This window comes from Oncorhynchus gorbuscha, linkage group LG13, assembly GCF_021184085.1.
Source record: "Oncorhynchus gorbuscha isolate QuinsamMale2020 ecotype Even-year linkage group LG13, OgorEven_v1.0, whole genome shotgun sequence".
Taxonomy (NCBI): Eukaryota; Metazoa; Chordata; class Actinopteri; order Salmoniformes; family Salmonidae; genus Oncorhynchus; species Oncorhynchus gorbuscha.
The window spans coordinates 64,415,988-64,434,244 of NC_060185.1; the positions used below are offsets into that span (position 1 = coordinate 64,415,988).

The 18,257-nt window shown below is 44.9% G+C and overlaps 1 protein-coding gene across 1 annotated transcript in view; it reads right to left on the reverse strand.

The window, feature by feature from the left end:
- The window catches only part of LOC123993312, a 41,043-nt gene that overhangs the window by 20,845 nt on the left and 1,941 nt on the right, over window positions 1–18,257 (reverse strand). The window contains 3 exon segments of the mRNA XM_046295323.1: window positions 159–328; window positions 1,984–2,100; window positions 8,002–8,158. Coding sequence (XP_046151279.1) covers window positions 159–328; window positions 1,984–2,096 — 283 coding nt within the window. The 5' untranslated portion in view covers window positions 2,097–2,100; window positions 8,002–8,158.

The window sequence follows — 18,257 nt, forward strand, 5'->3', positions numbered from 1 at the left end:
TGGGTACATGCACTCAACCCCTGGTCACATACGCTTCCTTCTCACATTAATGGACACGATCATTCCAGTTAAAGAACCATTAGGCAAACCTAGAACCCCTAGACTTAGTGAGTACAGAGTAGGCTGTCTAGTCAACAACAACAACACACACAGCCTACCTGTAGCCACGTCCCTGACCAGCAGGGGATGCTGTTTGGAGAGGGTGAACCCATGACCTCTGGAGTCCAACACCGGGTCTCTGACGATCTGAACCGTTAGCCTCACCGGGAAGTTCTGACTGGACACGCTGGCTGACCGGTTGGACCTCCCATCGCCAAGGATCCGCTCTCTGAGAGGTCAAACAGGGTTTAAACAGGGGTTAGAGGTCAGGGGTTATTGAGAGTGGCAGAGCAGCTGGTGTGAGACTATGTGAGTTAAGTCTTTTTGTTAAACATGAAATTAGACTCGCTACAAAGTGGCTAGTCATCCCTCTCCTTCTCGCCCGGTCAGCTGTTTCTGACATGTTTACTAAGCATGCAAAACAAATGGCCCATCCACATACTTCATGTAAATATATATAGATGCACTGAACAAAAAATATAAATGCAACCTGTAAAGTGTTGGTCCCATGTTTCATGAGCTGAAATTTAAACATCTCAGAAATGTTCCATATGCACAGAAAACATATTTCTCTCAAGTTTTCGTTCACAAATTTGTTTACATTCCTGTTAGCGAGCATTTCTCCTTTGCCGAGATAATCCATCCACCTGACAGGTGGCATATCACAAAGCTGATTAAACAGCATGATCATTACACTGGTGCACTTTGTGCTGGGGGCAATAGAAGGTCACTCTAAAATGTGCAGTTTTGTCACTAAGCACAATGTCACAGATATCTCAAGTCTTGAGGGAGTGTACAATTGGCATGCTGACTGCAGGATTGTCCACCAGAGCTGTTTACAGATCATTTTATTTTAATTTCACTATAAGCCGCCTCCAACGTGGTTTTAGAGAATTTGGCAGTACGTCCAACCGGCCTCACGACCATAGACCACGTGTAACCAAGCCAGCCCAGGACCTCCACATTCGGCTTCTTCACCTGCGGAATCATCTGAGACCAGCCAACCGGACAGCTGATGAAACTGTGGGTTTGCAAAACCGAAGAAATTCTGCACAAACTGTCAGAAACGGTCTCAGGGAAGCAAGTCGGCGAGCTTGTCGTCCTCACCAGGGTCTTAACCAGACTGCAGTTCGGCGTCGTAACCGGCTTCAGTGGGTAAATGCTCACCTTTGATTGCCACTGGCACGCTGGAGAAATGTGCTCTTCACGGATGAATCCCAGTTTCAATTGTACCAGGCAGATGGCAGACAAATGTGTACGGCATCGTGTTAGCTGAAGTCAGCGTTATGAACAGAGTGACTCATGGTGACGGTGGGGTTATGGTATGGGCAGGCATAAGCTACGGACAACGAGCACAATTGCATTTTATCGATGGCAATTTGAATGCACAGAGATACCGTGACAAGATTCTGAGGCCCTTTGTCATCCCATTCCTCTGCTGCCATCACCTCATGTTTCAGCATGATGATGCACAACCCCATGTCGCAAGGATCTGAAAATGTCCCAGTTCGTCCATGGCCTGCATGCTCACCAGAGATGTCACCCATTAAGCATGTTTGGGATGCTCTGGATCGACGTATAGGACAGCGCGTTCCAGTTCCCGCCAATGTCCAGCAAGTTTGCACAGCCAGTGAAGAGGAGTGGGACAACATTCCACTGACCACAATCAACAGCCTGATCACCTCTGATCCACACCCCTACCCTTTTTAAGGTATCTGTGACCAACAGATGCAAATCTGGTGAAATCCATAGATTAGGGCCTAATGAATGTATTTCAATTGACTGATTTCCTTATATGAACTGTAAGTCAGTAAAATCTTTGGAATTGTTGCATGTTTTTGTTCAGTGTACATGTGTGCGTGCATGTGTTTGTTGATACTGTACCTGCTGAGTGATTCTCGGGTGCGTCTGATCAACGTGCCCACCACCTGCTGCACCCGGCTGGCCCTACGGCTACGAGACGGAGACCGGCTCCTACTCCTCTCCTTCTCCTCCATTTAACTACACACAGAGATGAGAGATGAGAGAGAGACTGATAAGGGAAACAGAAGGCATCAAATCAAGGAAATAATATGCAAGGAGAAAAAGGAAGAGAGAGCTTTTTAGTGTGATGCTGTGTTGGACATTCCACTTGGTACCACAATTATGTGCCAGATCTGCATATTGATTTCATCATGATTTCATCATGTTTATATTGCAGAGGTTGTCACTTGCCCTGGATACCACGAATAATCAGATATATGAACAAGGTAGAGGGAGGAGAGCGTCAGAAGGGTATTCAACTCTGCATGAACAAAACGAAACACGTCACACTCAACACGATGTGACACACGGGACCACCAGGCTTAGGATATATAGGACATGCTACAACTGTAGCTCAGTTGGTAGAGCATGGCGCTTGTAACGCCAGGGTAGTGGGTTCGTTCCCCGGGACCACCCATACGTAGAATGTATGCACACATGACTGTAAGTCGCTTTGGATAAAAGCGTCTGCTAAATGGCATATATTATTATATATATATTATATTATTATTATATATATTATATATATTATTATATTACATGCTAAAATGCTGGCAGTTCCACTTTAAGAAGGAACACACACACACAGACGCTGCTTGCCTCTGTATTTATCACTACTGACAACTTTGCAGTAGTGCACTTTCTGTTCAGCCTGCCCTTTATGCGGGGACGTGAGAGGGCTGGGAACAAGGGATGAAGGGAGGTATAGAAAGGAGGAGGAGGAGGGAGAGAGGTCCTTGTGTTTTAATCAAATCCCAGATGAATGTGGTCAGCATTCGTTCAGTCCGACCACAACTCATTGCCAACAACACCGCTCGACACTGTTTCCTCCCCAACAGCCAATCAATAGCCCTCCTCACCTTGCGCGTATTCCTCCTCTGATAATTCACTGGCATGTTTTATTTGATGTCTCTGATGTTAAAGGTCCAATGCAGCTGTTTTTATCTCAATATCAAATCATTTTCTGGGTAACAATTAAATCACTGTGATCGTCTTCAATTAAAATGGTCAAAACGACACAAAAAATAGCTTCTTAGCAAAGAGCAATTTCTCAAGCAAGAGCTTTGCTAGGACTGTCTGGGAGTGGTCTGAGTAAGCAGGGGGAAACTGAAAGCTAGCTGTTATTGGCAGAGAGGTTTGGAACTCTCTCTCTTGTTGGTCTATTAACCAATGTATTGCCTGGTGATGACACCAAGTAGGCCAAAACTCCATCCCACCAAAATAACAGGCCGAAATGTCAGGCAGTATTTCACAGTGTAACTCCAACCTCATAGTGTGGAAATATATATACAATACAAGAAAATCGCATCTTTGACTGCACTGGGTAATTACAACTTAATAGAGGATCCAAACTTGTGTTAGTCGTGTAGATACAGTCGGGACAGTCTGGGTTCGGTATGATGCTAAAACTGGACATAGACCGGCAAAGTCTGGGTAAAGTGAATTTAAATTGCATCATCTGTTCAATAAAATCAATCTATTGTTCATTTGTTGACATCCGTGTTGTATTGTCTGTCTCTAATGTTCGCATTCAATAAAGGTCTAGCTTGACCATCACCACTGTAATTAATAGATGGTATCATACTGTGAGGTGAATGAACTTCCCCTGTATGTAACCCTGCTGCTAGCAGGCTGAGAGAGAGAGAGAGAGAGAGAGAGAGAGAGAGAGAGAGAGAGAGAGAGAGAGAGAGAGAGAGAGAGAGAGAGAGAGAGAGAGAGAGAGAGAGAGAGAGAGAGAGAGAGAGAGAGAGAGAGAGAGAGAGAGAGAGAGATCAATAGTGGCTAATGATAATGAATGTGGTGATAAAGCCCAGTGATACAGCCTTTCCTCTACCACCACCTCCATCTACAGCTGAAGCTAATCACTTCCACAAAAACACGGTAGACTTTCCTCAAGCTCAGAGTGAAACCGTTGTTTAACACGGTCTGACTGTCTGTTTCAAAAACCTCCGTCCGGTCTGCTCGTTCTGCTTCAGTAACTCAAGCACCTGAGTGCTATTAGTCCGGTTCAGTCTGAGTGTCTGTGCTTCAGCCAACCTCCTTGTCTTGTCACGCGTGCCCTGCCATGCAATGGCCATGGAGCTGACTGAAGAGGAAGAAAGTAACTGCCAACTTCAGGCTCATGTTCTGTCATGACGTTGCCCTCTTTGGGTACAGCGAGCACTATTCTCCCTCCCTCTGCACCATCACCCTCTCTCTCTGTCCCTCCTACAGGCTGGTGCACCTCAGGTCGTGAATTCCTGGAGGAGAATCCTGCCTCATGGCCAGACAGTATAGAGAGAGTGAGTTTTCGTAGAGAGAAACAAAGGAATTTCTTCCACCTCACAGAACTGGAGGTCCGAACAATATTTATGTTCTGGAAAATGTATAAAAGATCGGTGAAGAACCCAGCTACAAACTGGTCCGTTTGGTACCATTTTGTGGAACTCATGAGAGACAATACGGCCACATTAACATAACTCTGTTTATACAATAGTCTCAGTTATGAGGCTTACATCTAATTGTTGTATAAAATGAATGAGTAAAGATGATACTATTTGTGAAATGACGCGATGCTATTAGATGATAATGTGAGAGAATTGTATTTCTGTTTAAAGCTTCACTAAGTCATTGGCACGCCCCCAGGGGCACAGACAGGCCCCCAGGGGCACAGACAGACTGGCGTCATGAGACAGCCCTTTTCAATGTTCCGAATAAAACCCCCACCTGGGTTTTCTATCACTAGACCAGCTTACCTCGATAACGAGAGGGCCAAGGTTTGAGACCAGACCAGTACCTCTATCAAAGAGGGAAATAAGGGTTTGAGTAGATTGCTGAATCTTTTAACCATCCCACGTGGTTAAACTTTTAGACTATCGATACTGACAGAATAAGAACAAGTCTTTGATATTAATTACTAGTCTGCAGCTAGGAATTCGGTATCATTGAACGAGAAGACCGACAACCACCGGAACTATTCTATAACGACATGAATGAATGTCACTCTGAACTATCCATTCTAACCACCTCAGAGAGAGAGGGTGGACAAACTCTCCAACAGAAACAAACTTTTCAACAGAGATCCCGACGACACACTGAGGGTAAATATATATATTGATTGCAATTATTCCCGAATGAGCAAATTAGCATTTAAATTGTTATAATTATCAACTTTGTAGTGTCTCATCTCAGTTGACCCCCACTTCCCTTCTTGTCCCCCAAGCCGCGATACCGGTTTATCCCACCAGGGAAACTCCGTTATCATTTCCTTGTAACTATCTACCGTTTGTTTATGCATTTCTGTGAATGACTTAGTTAGTAAATAAATTATTTAAGACAATTGATGTAATGATGACTCATAGTGAAGACTGGGTTCGTGCAGATAACCAACAATTTACGACGTTTGGAATGAGACTAACGTGAGGTAAAGAATAATTAATTAATTCGAAGACTAATTGATCAGATATTAAATATCTGAAAGTTATATTAGGAAAATTATAACTTTGTAATCTGAATATTTTCCTTGGTGCCCCGGCTTCCTAGTTAATTACAGTTACATGATTAATCAGTTTAATCGCGTAACAATAATTACAGAGTTATTTGATAAATAAGTCTTCCATTTTAATGATGCCAAAGACAAGACAGTTCTATCAATCAAAGGGATTAGCTGGTGAAATCAGACTTAATGTTCACTGGCTCAGGTTCTGAATGATGCGCAGCAGACCGTTTGCATTTCTCTCGCTGATCAATCGGGGGAAGGAGGACTAATTCAACAAAGATATTTTCTACAGAAACTGTAGAGTGAGCCGATTTGTTCCGTCCTTCGCTACAGTACACTGAAAGTGCTGACAGCTAGACTAGACCCGTGAAAAATGTAAGGTGAATGCTATGCCAGGCCGCTAACATCCTACCAATCGGAATAAATGGGCGTAGGCGCTAAGCTAAGGCTAGTCCTGTCTGCTAACGTCATCCCCATTGAAGTGAAGGCTCTTAGGTGCTACAGCTAAGGCTAGCCCTCTGGCGTTGCCCTCATTGAAGCCAATGCTGTGGGTCTATAAGAGGATCCTGTCCTCTTTCGGAGAGGACCTGGACAGGGTGTAACTTTGGCACCCCGTTGACTCGGATTGATCCAGATTGATGTGGATGAGGGGTGACTCGCTTTTGACAGCTGGGCCTGAAAGACCGGCTACTTCTGAGACACACATTATCGAAACCTGTTCGATCAATCTGAGATGGACACTGTGCTGATCAGGTGTGTGTGCGGACGTGTTTAACTATTCTTGTGGGGACCAGAAGTCCCCACAATAATAGTAAACAAAAAATGTTTGACCAACTGGGGACATTTTGTTAGTCCCCACAAGGGCAAATGCTATATCTAGGGGGCTTAGGGTTAAGGTTAGAATTTGTGTTAGGGTTATAACTAGGTTTAGGGGTTAGGAGTTAGGGGTTAGGAGTTAGGGTTAGGAGTTAGGTTTTATGGTTAAGGTTAGAGTTAGGGTTAAGGCTAGGTTTTATGGTTAAGGTTAGAGTTAGGGTTAAGGCTAGGTTTTATGGTTAAGGTTAGAGTGAAAAGAGAGACTTGACGTACTGACAATTCTCAAAATGTCCAGCAACCGCAATAGAGGCAACGTGCTGAACAACGAGAGAAAAAAATCAGGCATGGGCTTGAGCCAAAAAGAGTTAAGGATAGGTTTTATGGTTAAGGTTAGAGTTAGGGTTAAAGCTAGGTTTTATGGTTAAGGTTAGAGTTAGAGTTAAGGATAGGTGTTATGGTTAAGGTTAGAGTTAGGGTTAAGGTTAGGTTTTATGGTTAAGGTTAGAGTTAGGATTAGAGTTAGGGTTAAAGTTAGGGAAAATTGTGTCTCATGAGAGACGTCCTTCTCTCTCATGTTTCTGAGCAGAGTGGGAGAGATGAAGCTGTCCAGACCAAACTCTTTCTTGTAGCAAATATACACAGGAGACTATATCAATGTGTGCGTGTGTGTGTGTGTGCACTTACAGATGGATATGTTAGTATGTGTGTGTATCCATGCTGCAGTGTTGACACCCTCTCCCCTTTTCTACCTCCCTCCTCTCTTCATCTCTCTCTCTCTCTCTCTCTCTCTCTCTCTTCATCTCTCTCTCTCTTCATCTCTCTCTCCATCCATCTCTCTCTCTCTCTCTCTCTCTCTCTCTCTCTCTCTCTCTCTCTCTCTCTCTCTCTCTCTCTCTCTCTCTCTCTCCCTCCCTCCCCCTCCCTCCCCTTGCCGAGTCAGGAAGTCATCTTGGGTGATAGTTTCTCTTTGCTGCTGCAGACACCATCCATAAATACATGATCACCCGGATCACTGGAGGAGTGTGTTCACTGCTGACCCAACTCTCTTAGCAGACTGCTTTTTTTAACCTATGTTGGCTATACAATACAACATGAATTTTTGGCAAAATAACACAATGAACTTTTGTATCTCATTACTCACTCCTTAAACTCTCTCAAATAATCCAACAGCGATCGGCAAATAGGAGCATATAGATTGTTATGCTAATGTTAATATATTAAAATATACTGAAGTTGTTAAGGAGAGAGATGAAGAAGCCACCTCAAAGTATTGAAACATTTAGTGAAGGTGCTATGACCAGATACCTACCTACCTACCTACCTACCTACCTACCTACCTACCTACCTACCTACCTCTGTCTGTCTGTCTGTCTGTCTGTCTGTCTGTCTGTCTGTCTGTCTGTCTGTCTGTCTGTCTGTCTGTCTGTCTGTCTGTCTGTCTGTCTGTCTGTCTGTCTGTCTGTCTGTCTGTCTGTCTGTCTGTCTGTCTGTCTGTCTGTCTGTCTGTCTGTCTGTCTGTCTGTCTGTCTGTCTGTCTGTCTGTCTGTCTGTCTGTCTGTCTGTCTGTCTGTCTGTCTGTCACTCACCGTGGTATGGATTGTCTCTTCTGGATTCCCAAACAGGAAAACCCTCTTGCCTTCTGTGACATCAGCTCCGGAGTCCCATCAGGATTAGCTGAGAAGAGGTGGAGGAGGGCCCCTGTGATCATCAGAACCAATCAGACTTTTTAATACCCGTTGTCACCTGTGCAGAATGGAACAACAAATCAATCAGTTACACTGTCATTGCCTTTCGATTCCTTTCGCAAAACAATGACCTTTTCTGGGTGAAGTGATATAAGGCAAAAGTGCTATGTCATCATAACGTGTTTGTCATAATAAAATGACTGAACAAGCAGACATTTAGTCTTTATCCTCCTGTTAGAACCAGTACAAGCAGAATTGTGTTTTTTTATTAAAGAGGCCACTACTGTTTTCCCCACCCCCAGGCCTCCGTGCTGCAATCTAAGCAGTGTAGCCTGAAAAGCACATCATGGTGTGATGGAGAAGAGGCACTCTAACTGTGTCTGGTTGTCTGAATTAAAATTGCATATCAACCCAGTTCAGAGACGGACCAACTAGCCCCTTTTAGAAACTGCTAGAGGAAAGTCTGTGAATTCCACTGCGGTTGAAAGAAGCTAATCCCCGAGGATCCCGGACAAACAAGGCTACAGCAATAATACAAGGAGGACAACTCTTTTATACAAACGTCAACTGTGAATAGCTGAAGTGAGCAAAATATGCTCAGACCATATGCTCTGTGCACTTCTACAAAGGCAAATCTAATATAGTGGCGCGCTGAGTCTGAATAAATCTTTGCCTTATCGAATAAAGACACATGATTAAACACTCCTTTAGTGCCTCTCTATTCTCTCATTTCAGGGGCTCCTGTTCCCTGAATGGCCCTGACACGCAGCTCCATCACCAGGCCCTGTGTCCCAAACACAGTGCTCTTTCACCAGGCTTGGTCCCAGTGCGCAGCTCGGAAAAAGACCCAGACCCACATAAAATGCAGGGCAGATTAATAATGCATAGAGCTAATGCAGCTAAGCTAGGCCTCCTACCTACTCCAGCCTCCTCTGCCAACACATGCACCAAAAGAGGAGTGATGGAAGGAGGAGAGGAAATGGAGAGAGAGGGGTGCAGGGGGTGAAGAGGTGAAGAAGGGGGGGGACTGTGGAGAATGAAAGGAGAGCAGAGGGAGCAGGGGCCCAAGAGAAGGGGAAGGCGGCAGAGAAAGAGTGAACTCGAATTGGCCAAGGGGAAGAAAGAGAAAAGGACAGGATATTGGAGGGGGTTGTGGTGAGGGAGGAATTTTAAAGCAAGTTTTATTGGAGGGCGCAGCAGCACAGGAGACGAGATGTCGAAGAGGAAATAACAGCTGGCTGTTTTATTGAGGAGGAAAGGCTGATCATTATAGCATTTCTCCACAATACAGTACAAACATAGGCCAGCAGCGGACATTGATGTAGTCAATCGTTAAATCATTTTTAAATAAAAAATGACATTCAGCATTGTTAACACTTTCCAGCAGTGTGATAGATAAAGGATGTTTGTTTAAAAAAAGTTGTTTATGAGGTTTTATAGTGTAAAAAAAAGTGTACATTCAAAACAGGATACTAAAAATGTATATGCAATGTTTTTCTTCTTACCTTTCTTTAACCAGGTAGGCAGTTGAGAACAAGTTCTCATTTACAACTGCGACCTGGCAAAGATAAAGCAAAGCAGTACGACAAAAACAACACAGAGTTACACATGGGATAAACAAACGTACGGTCAATAACAAAATAGAAACATCTATACACAGTGTGTGCAAATGTGGTAAGACTAGGGAGGTAAGGCAATAAATAGGCCATAGTGGTGAAATCATTTCATTTTAGTATTAACACTGGAGCGATAGATGTGCAGATGATGATGTGCAAGTAGAGATACTGGGGTGCAAAAGAGCAAAAATAAATAACAGTATGGGGATGAGGTCATTGGGTGGACTATTTACAGATGGGCTGTGTACAGGTGATTGGTAAGCTGAAGCTTAAAGTTAGTGTCGGGAGATATAAGCCTCCAGCCTCAGTGATTCAAATGCACACTAACCTTTAAGAAATGAACAAAGACATCATGTGGATATCCAGAGGTTGCTTTTTAAGTAAAGCAAATGCATCGTAATAACGTGAGATCAGTACTTAAAATCATGGTTGGGATATCCCTGTCTGTCTTTCTGTCTGTCTGTCTGTGGATCGTGATAAGACTGCTCCTAATCTGGCTCTGAATCGATAGTAATCATGACTGTCCACAGACTTCATCAGTACCGCTTGTATCCTGTCTTGGCTTTCTTTCTCTCTTTCTCTGTGACGTTCTCCATCTCAACCGTCATTAGTATAGCTTGCAGCCTGTCTTGGCTTTCTTTCTTTCTCTCTCCCTTCCACTTTCTCTCGTTCTCTCTCTGGCACTTTCACCATCTTGGACTCTCTCTCTTTCTCTCACTCAATATCACTCTCCTCTCTCTCTCAACCATGGAACAATCACTTTTGATAAGGTTTTCTGTTTGGAAACCCACACAGCATCTCTTGTGACCGACTCCGGTTCCACCCGTTAAACTTTTAACGAACAAACACGCATACATAGAGACACTAAGTCTCTGTTCATCTTCCCTGAATTCCCTCTCTCTTTCTCTCTCCCTCTCTCTCTCTCTTTCTTTCTTTCTCTGAGAGGTATTATTGAATGGGAGGCGCTGCCAGCTGGACAGGAAACACCATCGAGTTGAAATCCAATTAGGCATGCTAAGAGAAGACAGGCCAAGACCGGACCGGGGCGGGGCCACACTGGGTCAAAACCACAACAGACAGTACAGGAGAAATCTATCTACAGAAAGGGCTGACATGGAGCTCATCCACAGGCCCTGCCACCTTCCTCTGGGTGTGCCACTTGTGGAGCTCTCCTACCTGGCCCTGTCACCGTCCTCTGAGGGTCCCACACAAGCCCTGTCCCATTGATTGATATGGTGGAAACGGACAGGAAGGCCTAAACACCTGCTTGATGTTTTTTATTTATTTTTATTTTACCTTTATTTAACTAGGCAAGTCAGTTGTTCTCAGCAGTAAAGGATTTAGCAATGAATTTGACACAGGCCCCTGTCATTCATCTTCTACACATGAAGAGGTAAGCCCAGAGACAACCCTTTTGTGTTTTGTGCAACTGCAATTATTATGTATTTTTAATATTGCAACAATCCAGGCTTTGTTTACACAGGCACAATTCTGATATTTTTAGTCTTTTGACCAATCACATCAGATCTTTTCAATTTTTTTTTAGAGCTGATCTGATTGGTCAAAAAAACTATTAGTGAATAATTATTTTAAATCATAATTGGGCAGCCTAAGTGTTCTCTTTTTTTACATGTATTTAACTAGGCAAGTCAGTTAAGATCAAATTCTTATTTTACAATGGCGGCCTACCACGGCCAAACCCTCCCCTAACCCGGACGACCTCTTTGAGGAGGTCACCAAACTTCAGTCAAAGGCGATACACACATGCACCCACACACCCACCCTAAATACAGTATTTAATCACTAAAAGTGGAGAAGTGCCATTCCTTAAAAAACCTTGATTAGTATATCTATCCTTGTCTCTATCCTTAACCTTTAATGAGCTTTTATACGTGGGAGAGTAGTGGTATATGTTCCAATACAAACCCTTTCACTGTGTGGCTGCATGTGGCCTTGGCCTATGACTAAAAACACAGGTCTTTTTTGGGATTGACCAGTTGTCTGCTATTAACGTCTGAGGCCTAATTCTGCCTGAGTGGACGACCCCTCCCTCCGCCCATGAGGAGGAGCACAGTGGGAGACAGATCTGTTCAGGACCTCAGTCTGACACTGAGTTGCACCAGACCAAACCGGACCAAACTAGCCCAGAACAGGCGACAGAGACGGAACAGGATTGGAGAGGGGCTGTGCAGAGTACAAACTAATACATCAAAGAAAGCCATACAATGTATAGTTGTGTTATATAATATAATATAAACTGGGTGGTTTGAGCCCTGAATGCTGATTGGCTGACAGCCGTGGTATATCAGGCCGTATACCACGGGTATGACAAAACATTTGTTTTTACTACTCTAATTACGTTGGTAACCAGTTTATAATAGCAATAAGGCACCTCAGGGGTTTGTGGTATATGACCAATATACCACGGCTAAAGACTGTGTCCAGGCACGACGCAAAACCAGACACGATATGGTTGTGTTATATAATATGCCTTTAAAAAGACATATAACGGTGCAAACAACCAAATGAATCAAATGAATGTATATAAAAATATAAATAAAGAGATGGTTAATCATTAGGAAGCTTCATTAAGGACCGACCACTCCTGTTGTTTATTCACCAGGAGCTCTCCATTAGATTGTTACTGCTTGTTCGGTTGGCGATGTTCCGTTTTCTCTGTTCCCTTCCAGACCTAATCAAATCTACCGCCCCGTTCTGCGTTCCATCTGTCTGCTCATTCCATTAGCATCATTAAGATGGAAACTGCCGTGCACCACTCATTTCATCTCCACTTGCAATGGTGACCGGGGGGGAAGCTTGAGTTCCCCAATGCACTATTTAATACTAGGCCATTGGAAGATTAATAGTCTGCTGTGTTCCAGTTATTTGTCTGGGTTTTTTTCATTGGGTCAGAGAGAGGACTCCCTGGATTGGTCACTATCTGTCTGGGAAGAAGAGCTTGGGAAGTAAGTGGGTCAATAGAAATCATACTCCAAATCAACCCCTTCTCCCTAGCCCGGCCTATAGGCGTTTCATGTATACAGGTCTGATCTCAAAGAATGGTTGTACACCATATGATACCAGCTCCACCTTGCCCTCTGACTGGCAAGATAGAATTTGCTCTATATTGCTACCACCTATGGAGCGGTAGGTAGCCTAGCGGTTAGAGAGGTGGCAGGTAATTCAGCGGGTTAGAGAGGTGGCAGGTATTCAGCGGGTTAGAGAGGTGGCAGGTATTCAGCAGGTTAGAGAGGTGGCAGGTATTCAGCGGGTTAGAGAGATGGCAGGTATTCAGCGGGTTAGAGAGGTGGCAGGTATTCAGCGGGTTAGAGAGGTGGCAGGTATTCAGCGGGTTAGAGAGGTGGCAGGTAATTCAGCGGGTTAGAGAGGTGGGGTTAGAGAGGTGGCAGGTATTCAGCGGGTTAGAGAGGTGGCAGGTATTCAGCGGGTTAGAGAGGTGGCAGGTATTCAGCGGGTTAGAGAGGTGGCAGGTATTCAGCGGGTTAGAGAGGTGGCAGGTAATTCAGCGGGTTAGAGAGGTGGCAGGTATTCAGCGGGTTAGAGAGGTGGCAGGTATTCAGCGGGTTAGAGAGGTGGCAGGTATTCAGCGGGTTAGAGAGGTGGCAGGTATTCAGCGGGTTAGAGAGGTGGCAGGTATTCAGCAGGTTAGAGAGGTGAGCCAGAAACCGGAAGGTAGCCAGTTCACATCATGTGTCTGATAGGAAAGATCCAGCAGTGAGCTGGCAACCGGAGGGTTGCTGGTAATCAAATTCAAAATAAAATCAAATGTATTTGTCACATACACATGGTTAGCAAATGTTAATGCGAGTGTAGCGAAATGCTTGTGCTTCTAGTTCTGACAATGCAGTAATAACCAACGAGTAATCTAACCTAACAATTCCAAAACTACTACCTTATACACACAAGTGTAAAGGGATAAATAATATGTACATAAAGATATATGAATGAGTGATGGTACAGAACGGCATAGGCAAGATGCAGTAGATGGTATTGAGTACAGTATATACATATGAGATGAGTAATGTAGGGTATGTAAAACAAAGTGGCATAGTTTAAAGTGGCTAGTGATACATGCATTACATAAAGATACAGTAGATGATATAGGGTACAGTATATACATATACATATGAGATGAGTAATGTAGGGTATGTAAACATTATATTAAGTAGCATTGTTGAAAGTGGCTAGTGATATATTTTACATCAATTTACATCAATTCCCATTATTAAAGTGGCTGGAGTTGAGTCAGTGTGTTGGCAGCAGCCCCACAATGTTAGTGGTGGCTGTTTAACAGTCTGATGGCCTTGCGATAGAAGCTGTTTTTCAGTCTCTCTGTCCCTGCTCTGATGCACCTGTACTGACCTCGCCTTCTGGATGATAGCGGGGTGAACAGGCAGTGGCTCGGATGGTTGTTGTCCTTGATGATCTTTATGGCCTTCCTGTGACATTGGGTGGTGTAGGTGTCCTGGAGGGCAGGTAGTTTGCCCCCGGTGATGCGTTGTGCAGACCTCACTAACCTCTGGAGAGCCTTACGGTTGTGGGCGGAGCAGTTGCCGTACCAGGCGGTGATACAGCCCGACAGGATGCTCTCGATTGTGCATCTGTAGAATTTTGTGAGTGCTTTTGGTGACAAGCCAAATTTATTCAGCCTCCTGAGGTTGAAGAGGCGCCGCTGCGCCTTCTTCACGACGCTGTCTGTGTGGATGGACCAATTCAGTTTGTCCGTGATGTGTACATCGAGGAACTTAAAACTTACTACCCTCTCCACTACTGTCCCATCGATGTGGATAGGGGGGTGCTCCCTCTGCTGTTTCCTGAAGTCCACAATCATCTCCTTTGTTTTGTTGGCATTGAGTGTGAGGTTATTTTCCTGACACCACACTCCGAGGGCCCTCACCTCCTCCGTGTAGGCCGTCTCGTCATTGTTGGTAATCAAGCCTACCACTGTAGTGTCGTCCGCAAACTTGATGATTGAGTTGGAGGCGTGCATGGCCAAGCAGTCATGGGTGAACAGGGAGTACAGGAGAGGGTTCAGAATGCACCCTTGTGGGGACCCAGTGTTGAGGATCAGCGGGGTGGAAATGTTGTTACCTACCCTCACCACCTGGGGGCGGCCCGTCAGAAAGTCCAGTACCCAGTTGCACAGGGCGGGGTTGAGACCCAGGGTCTCGAGCTTGAAGACGAGTTTGGAGGGTACTATGGTGTTAAATGCTGAGGTGTAGTCGATGAACAGCATTCTCACATAGGTATTCCTTTTGTCCAGATGGGTTAGGGCAGTGTGCAGTATGGTTGAGATTGCATCGTCTGTGGACTTATTTGGGCGGTAAGCAAATTGAAGTGGGTCTGGGGTGTCAGGTAGGGTGGAGGTGATATGGTCCTTGACTGGTCTCTCAAAGCACTTAATGATGACGGAAGTGAGTGCTACGGGGCGGTAGTCATTTAGCTCAGTTACCTTAGCTTTCTTGGAAACAGGGACAATGGTGGCCCTCTTGAAGCATGTGGGAACAGCAGACTGGGATAAGGATTGATTGAATATGTCCGTAAACACACCAGCCAGCTGGTCTGCGCATGCTCTGAGGACGCGGCTGGGGATGCCATCTGGGCCTGCAGCCTTGCGAGGGTTAATACGTTTAAATGTTTTCCTCACGACGGCTGCAGTGAAGGACAGTCGGCAGGTTTTGGTAGTGGGCCGTGTCAGTGGCACTGTATTGTCCTCAAAGCGGGCAAAAAAGTTATTTAGTCTGCCTGGGAGCAAGACATCCTGGTCCATGAACGGGGTTGGTTTTATTTTTGTAATCCGTGATTGACTGTAGACCCTGCCACATAACTCTTGTGTCTGAGCCGTTGAATTGTGACTCTACTTTGTCTCTATACTGACACTTAGCTTCTTTGATTGCCTTGCGGGGGGAATAGCTACATTGTTTGTATTCGGTCATGTTTTCCTGGTTAAAAGCAGTGGTTCGCGCTTTCAGTTTCACGCGAATGCTGCCATCAATCCACAGTTTCTGGTTTGGGAATGTTTTAATCATTGCTATGGGAACGACATCATCAATGCACTTTCTAATGAACTCGCTCACCGAATCAGCGTATTCGTCAATGTTGTTGTTGGACGCAATGCGGAACATATCCCAATCCACGTGATCGAAGCAGTCTTGAAGCGTGGAATCAGATTGGTCAGACCAGCATTGAACAGACCTGAGTGCAGGAGCTTCTTGTTTTAGTTTCTGTCTGTAGGCAGGAAGCAACAAAATTGAGTCGTGGTCAGCTTTTCCAAAAGGAGGGCGGGGGAGGGCCTTATATGCATCGCGGAAGTTAGAATAGCAACGATCCAAGGTTTTACCAGCCCTGGTTGCGCAATCAATATGCTGATACAATTTAGGGAGTCTTGTTTTCAGATTAGCCTTGTTAAAATCCCCAGCTACAATGAATGCAGCCTCAGGATATGTGGTTTCCAGTTTGCAAAGAGTCAAATAAAGTTTGTTCAGGGCCATCTATGTGACTGCTTGGGGGGAAATATATACGGCTGTGATTATAATCGTAGAGAATTCCCTTGGTAGATAATGCGGACGACATTTGATTGTGAGGAATTCTAAGTCAGGTGAATAGAAGGACTTGAGTTCCCGTATGTTGTTGTGGTCACACCACGTCTCGTTAATCTTAAGGCATACGTCCCCGCCCCTGTTCTTACCAGAAAGATGTTTGTTTCTGTCGGCGCGATGCGTGAAGAAACCAGCTGGCTGCACGGATTCCGTTAGAGTCTCTCAAGTGAGCCATGTTTCCGTGAAGCAAATAACGTTACAGTCTCTGATGTCCCTCTGGAATGCTACCCTTGCTTAGATTTCATCAACCTTGTTGTCAAGAGACTGGACATTGGCGAGTAGTATGCTAGGGAGTGGTGTGTGATGTGCCCGTCTCCGGAGCCTGACCAGAAGACCGCTACGTTTCCCTCTTTTACGATGTCTTTGTTTTGGGTCACAGGCTGGGATCCATTCCGTTGTCCTGGGTGGAAGGCAGGACACAGGATCCGCTTCGGGAAAGTCATATTCCTGGTCGTACTGATGGTAAGTTGACGTTGCTCTTATATTCAGTAGTTCTTCCCGACTGTATGTAATGAAACCTAAGATTACCTAGAGTACCAATGTAAGAAATAACCCGTAAAAAAACTAAGAACTGCATATTTTCCTAGGAACGCGAAGCGAGGCGGCCATCTCTGTCAGCGCCGGAAATTCTTCATGTGATTGCCTGCCGTTGTGCCACTGAGCAAGGTAATTACCCCCCCACAACAACTGCTCCAGCGTAGAAGCTCCCTGCTCAACCTGTATATATGTTTAGGAGGGGTTGGAATAAAGTGGAAGTCAAAATTTGGTTGAACCTTGTGTACAATTGACGAATATAGTAATCTTAATCTTAAACTATCCAATCATGTAAAAGGAGCTTGGGGATGATTTGGGATTGGACATAAGTCTGGGATGAGTGACCTCTGCTTCTCTTATGTCTAGGCCAAACCTTTTTACATGTTCATAGATCATGGCGCTGTTATGTCTGGAAGGGACCCTAGAGTATACAGTGGATTTATGGTGCACAGTATGTCTCAGTGCTGGTCCATTGGCCAATCCAACCCATTATAACACTTTGAGAAGACAAACAGAAAGACAGCCCAACCATTAAATGGATTTGTGTTCAGATAAAAAAATGATTGACAACCCGACAGTCTCTGGCTGCCAAAATGTGTCTGGGGCAATAACATGCATCGAATTACTTTAATGACCGCCATTATTAGTTGGTCTGGTGATCGATTGGCTGACTGATCAGTAGGAACAGACACCAGCACACAACTCAAACTGCCCTAGAGACAAGAAGGGCTAAATATTAAATGACGCCACTGGGGCTTGAGTCAAAAGTAGTGCACTATGTAGGGAATAGGCTGCCATTTGAGATGTGGAGGCTCCAGGGTAAGAGGGAGCCAGCCGTAAGTAGGGCAGAAGAGCACTCAGTGGGGTAGATCCCAGCACAGGCAGGCAGACAGTTAGGTAGACAGACAAGCAGACAGACAGGCAGACATACAGGGAGAGAGGCAGATAGGCAGTCCCTGAGTCATCAGAGTCATCATGCATCCCTGAGTCATCAGCCAGTCCAGGTAGACAGGCAGACAGACAGTCATCATGCAGTCATCATGCATCCCTGAGTCATCATGAGTCATCATGCATCCCTGAGTCATCAGCATCCCCATGCATCCCGGAGTCATCATGCATCCCTTTCCTGATGCATCCCTGAGTGTCATCCCATTCGCATTTCTCCACTGGCTGAGTGACCTCAGAGCAACAGTTCCATCACATGTTATAACATGCATCCCTGAGTCATCATGCATCCCTGAGTCATCATGCATCCCGGAGTCATCATGCATCCCTGAGTCATCATGCATCCCTGAGTCATCATGCATCCCTGAGTCATCATGCATCCCTGAGTCATCATGCATCCCTGAGTCATCATGCATCCCTGAGTCATCATGCATCCCTGAGT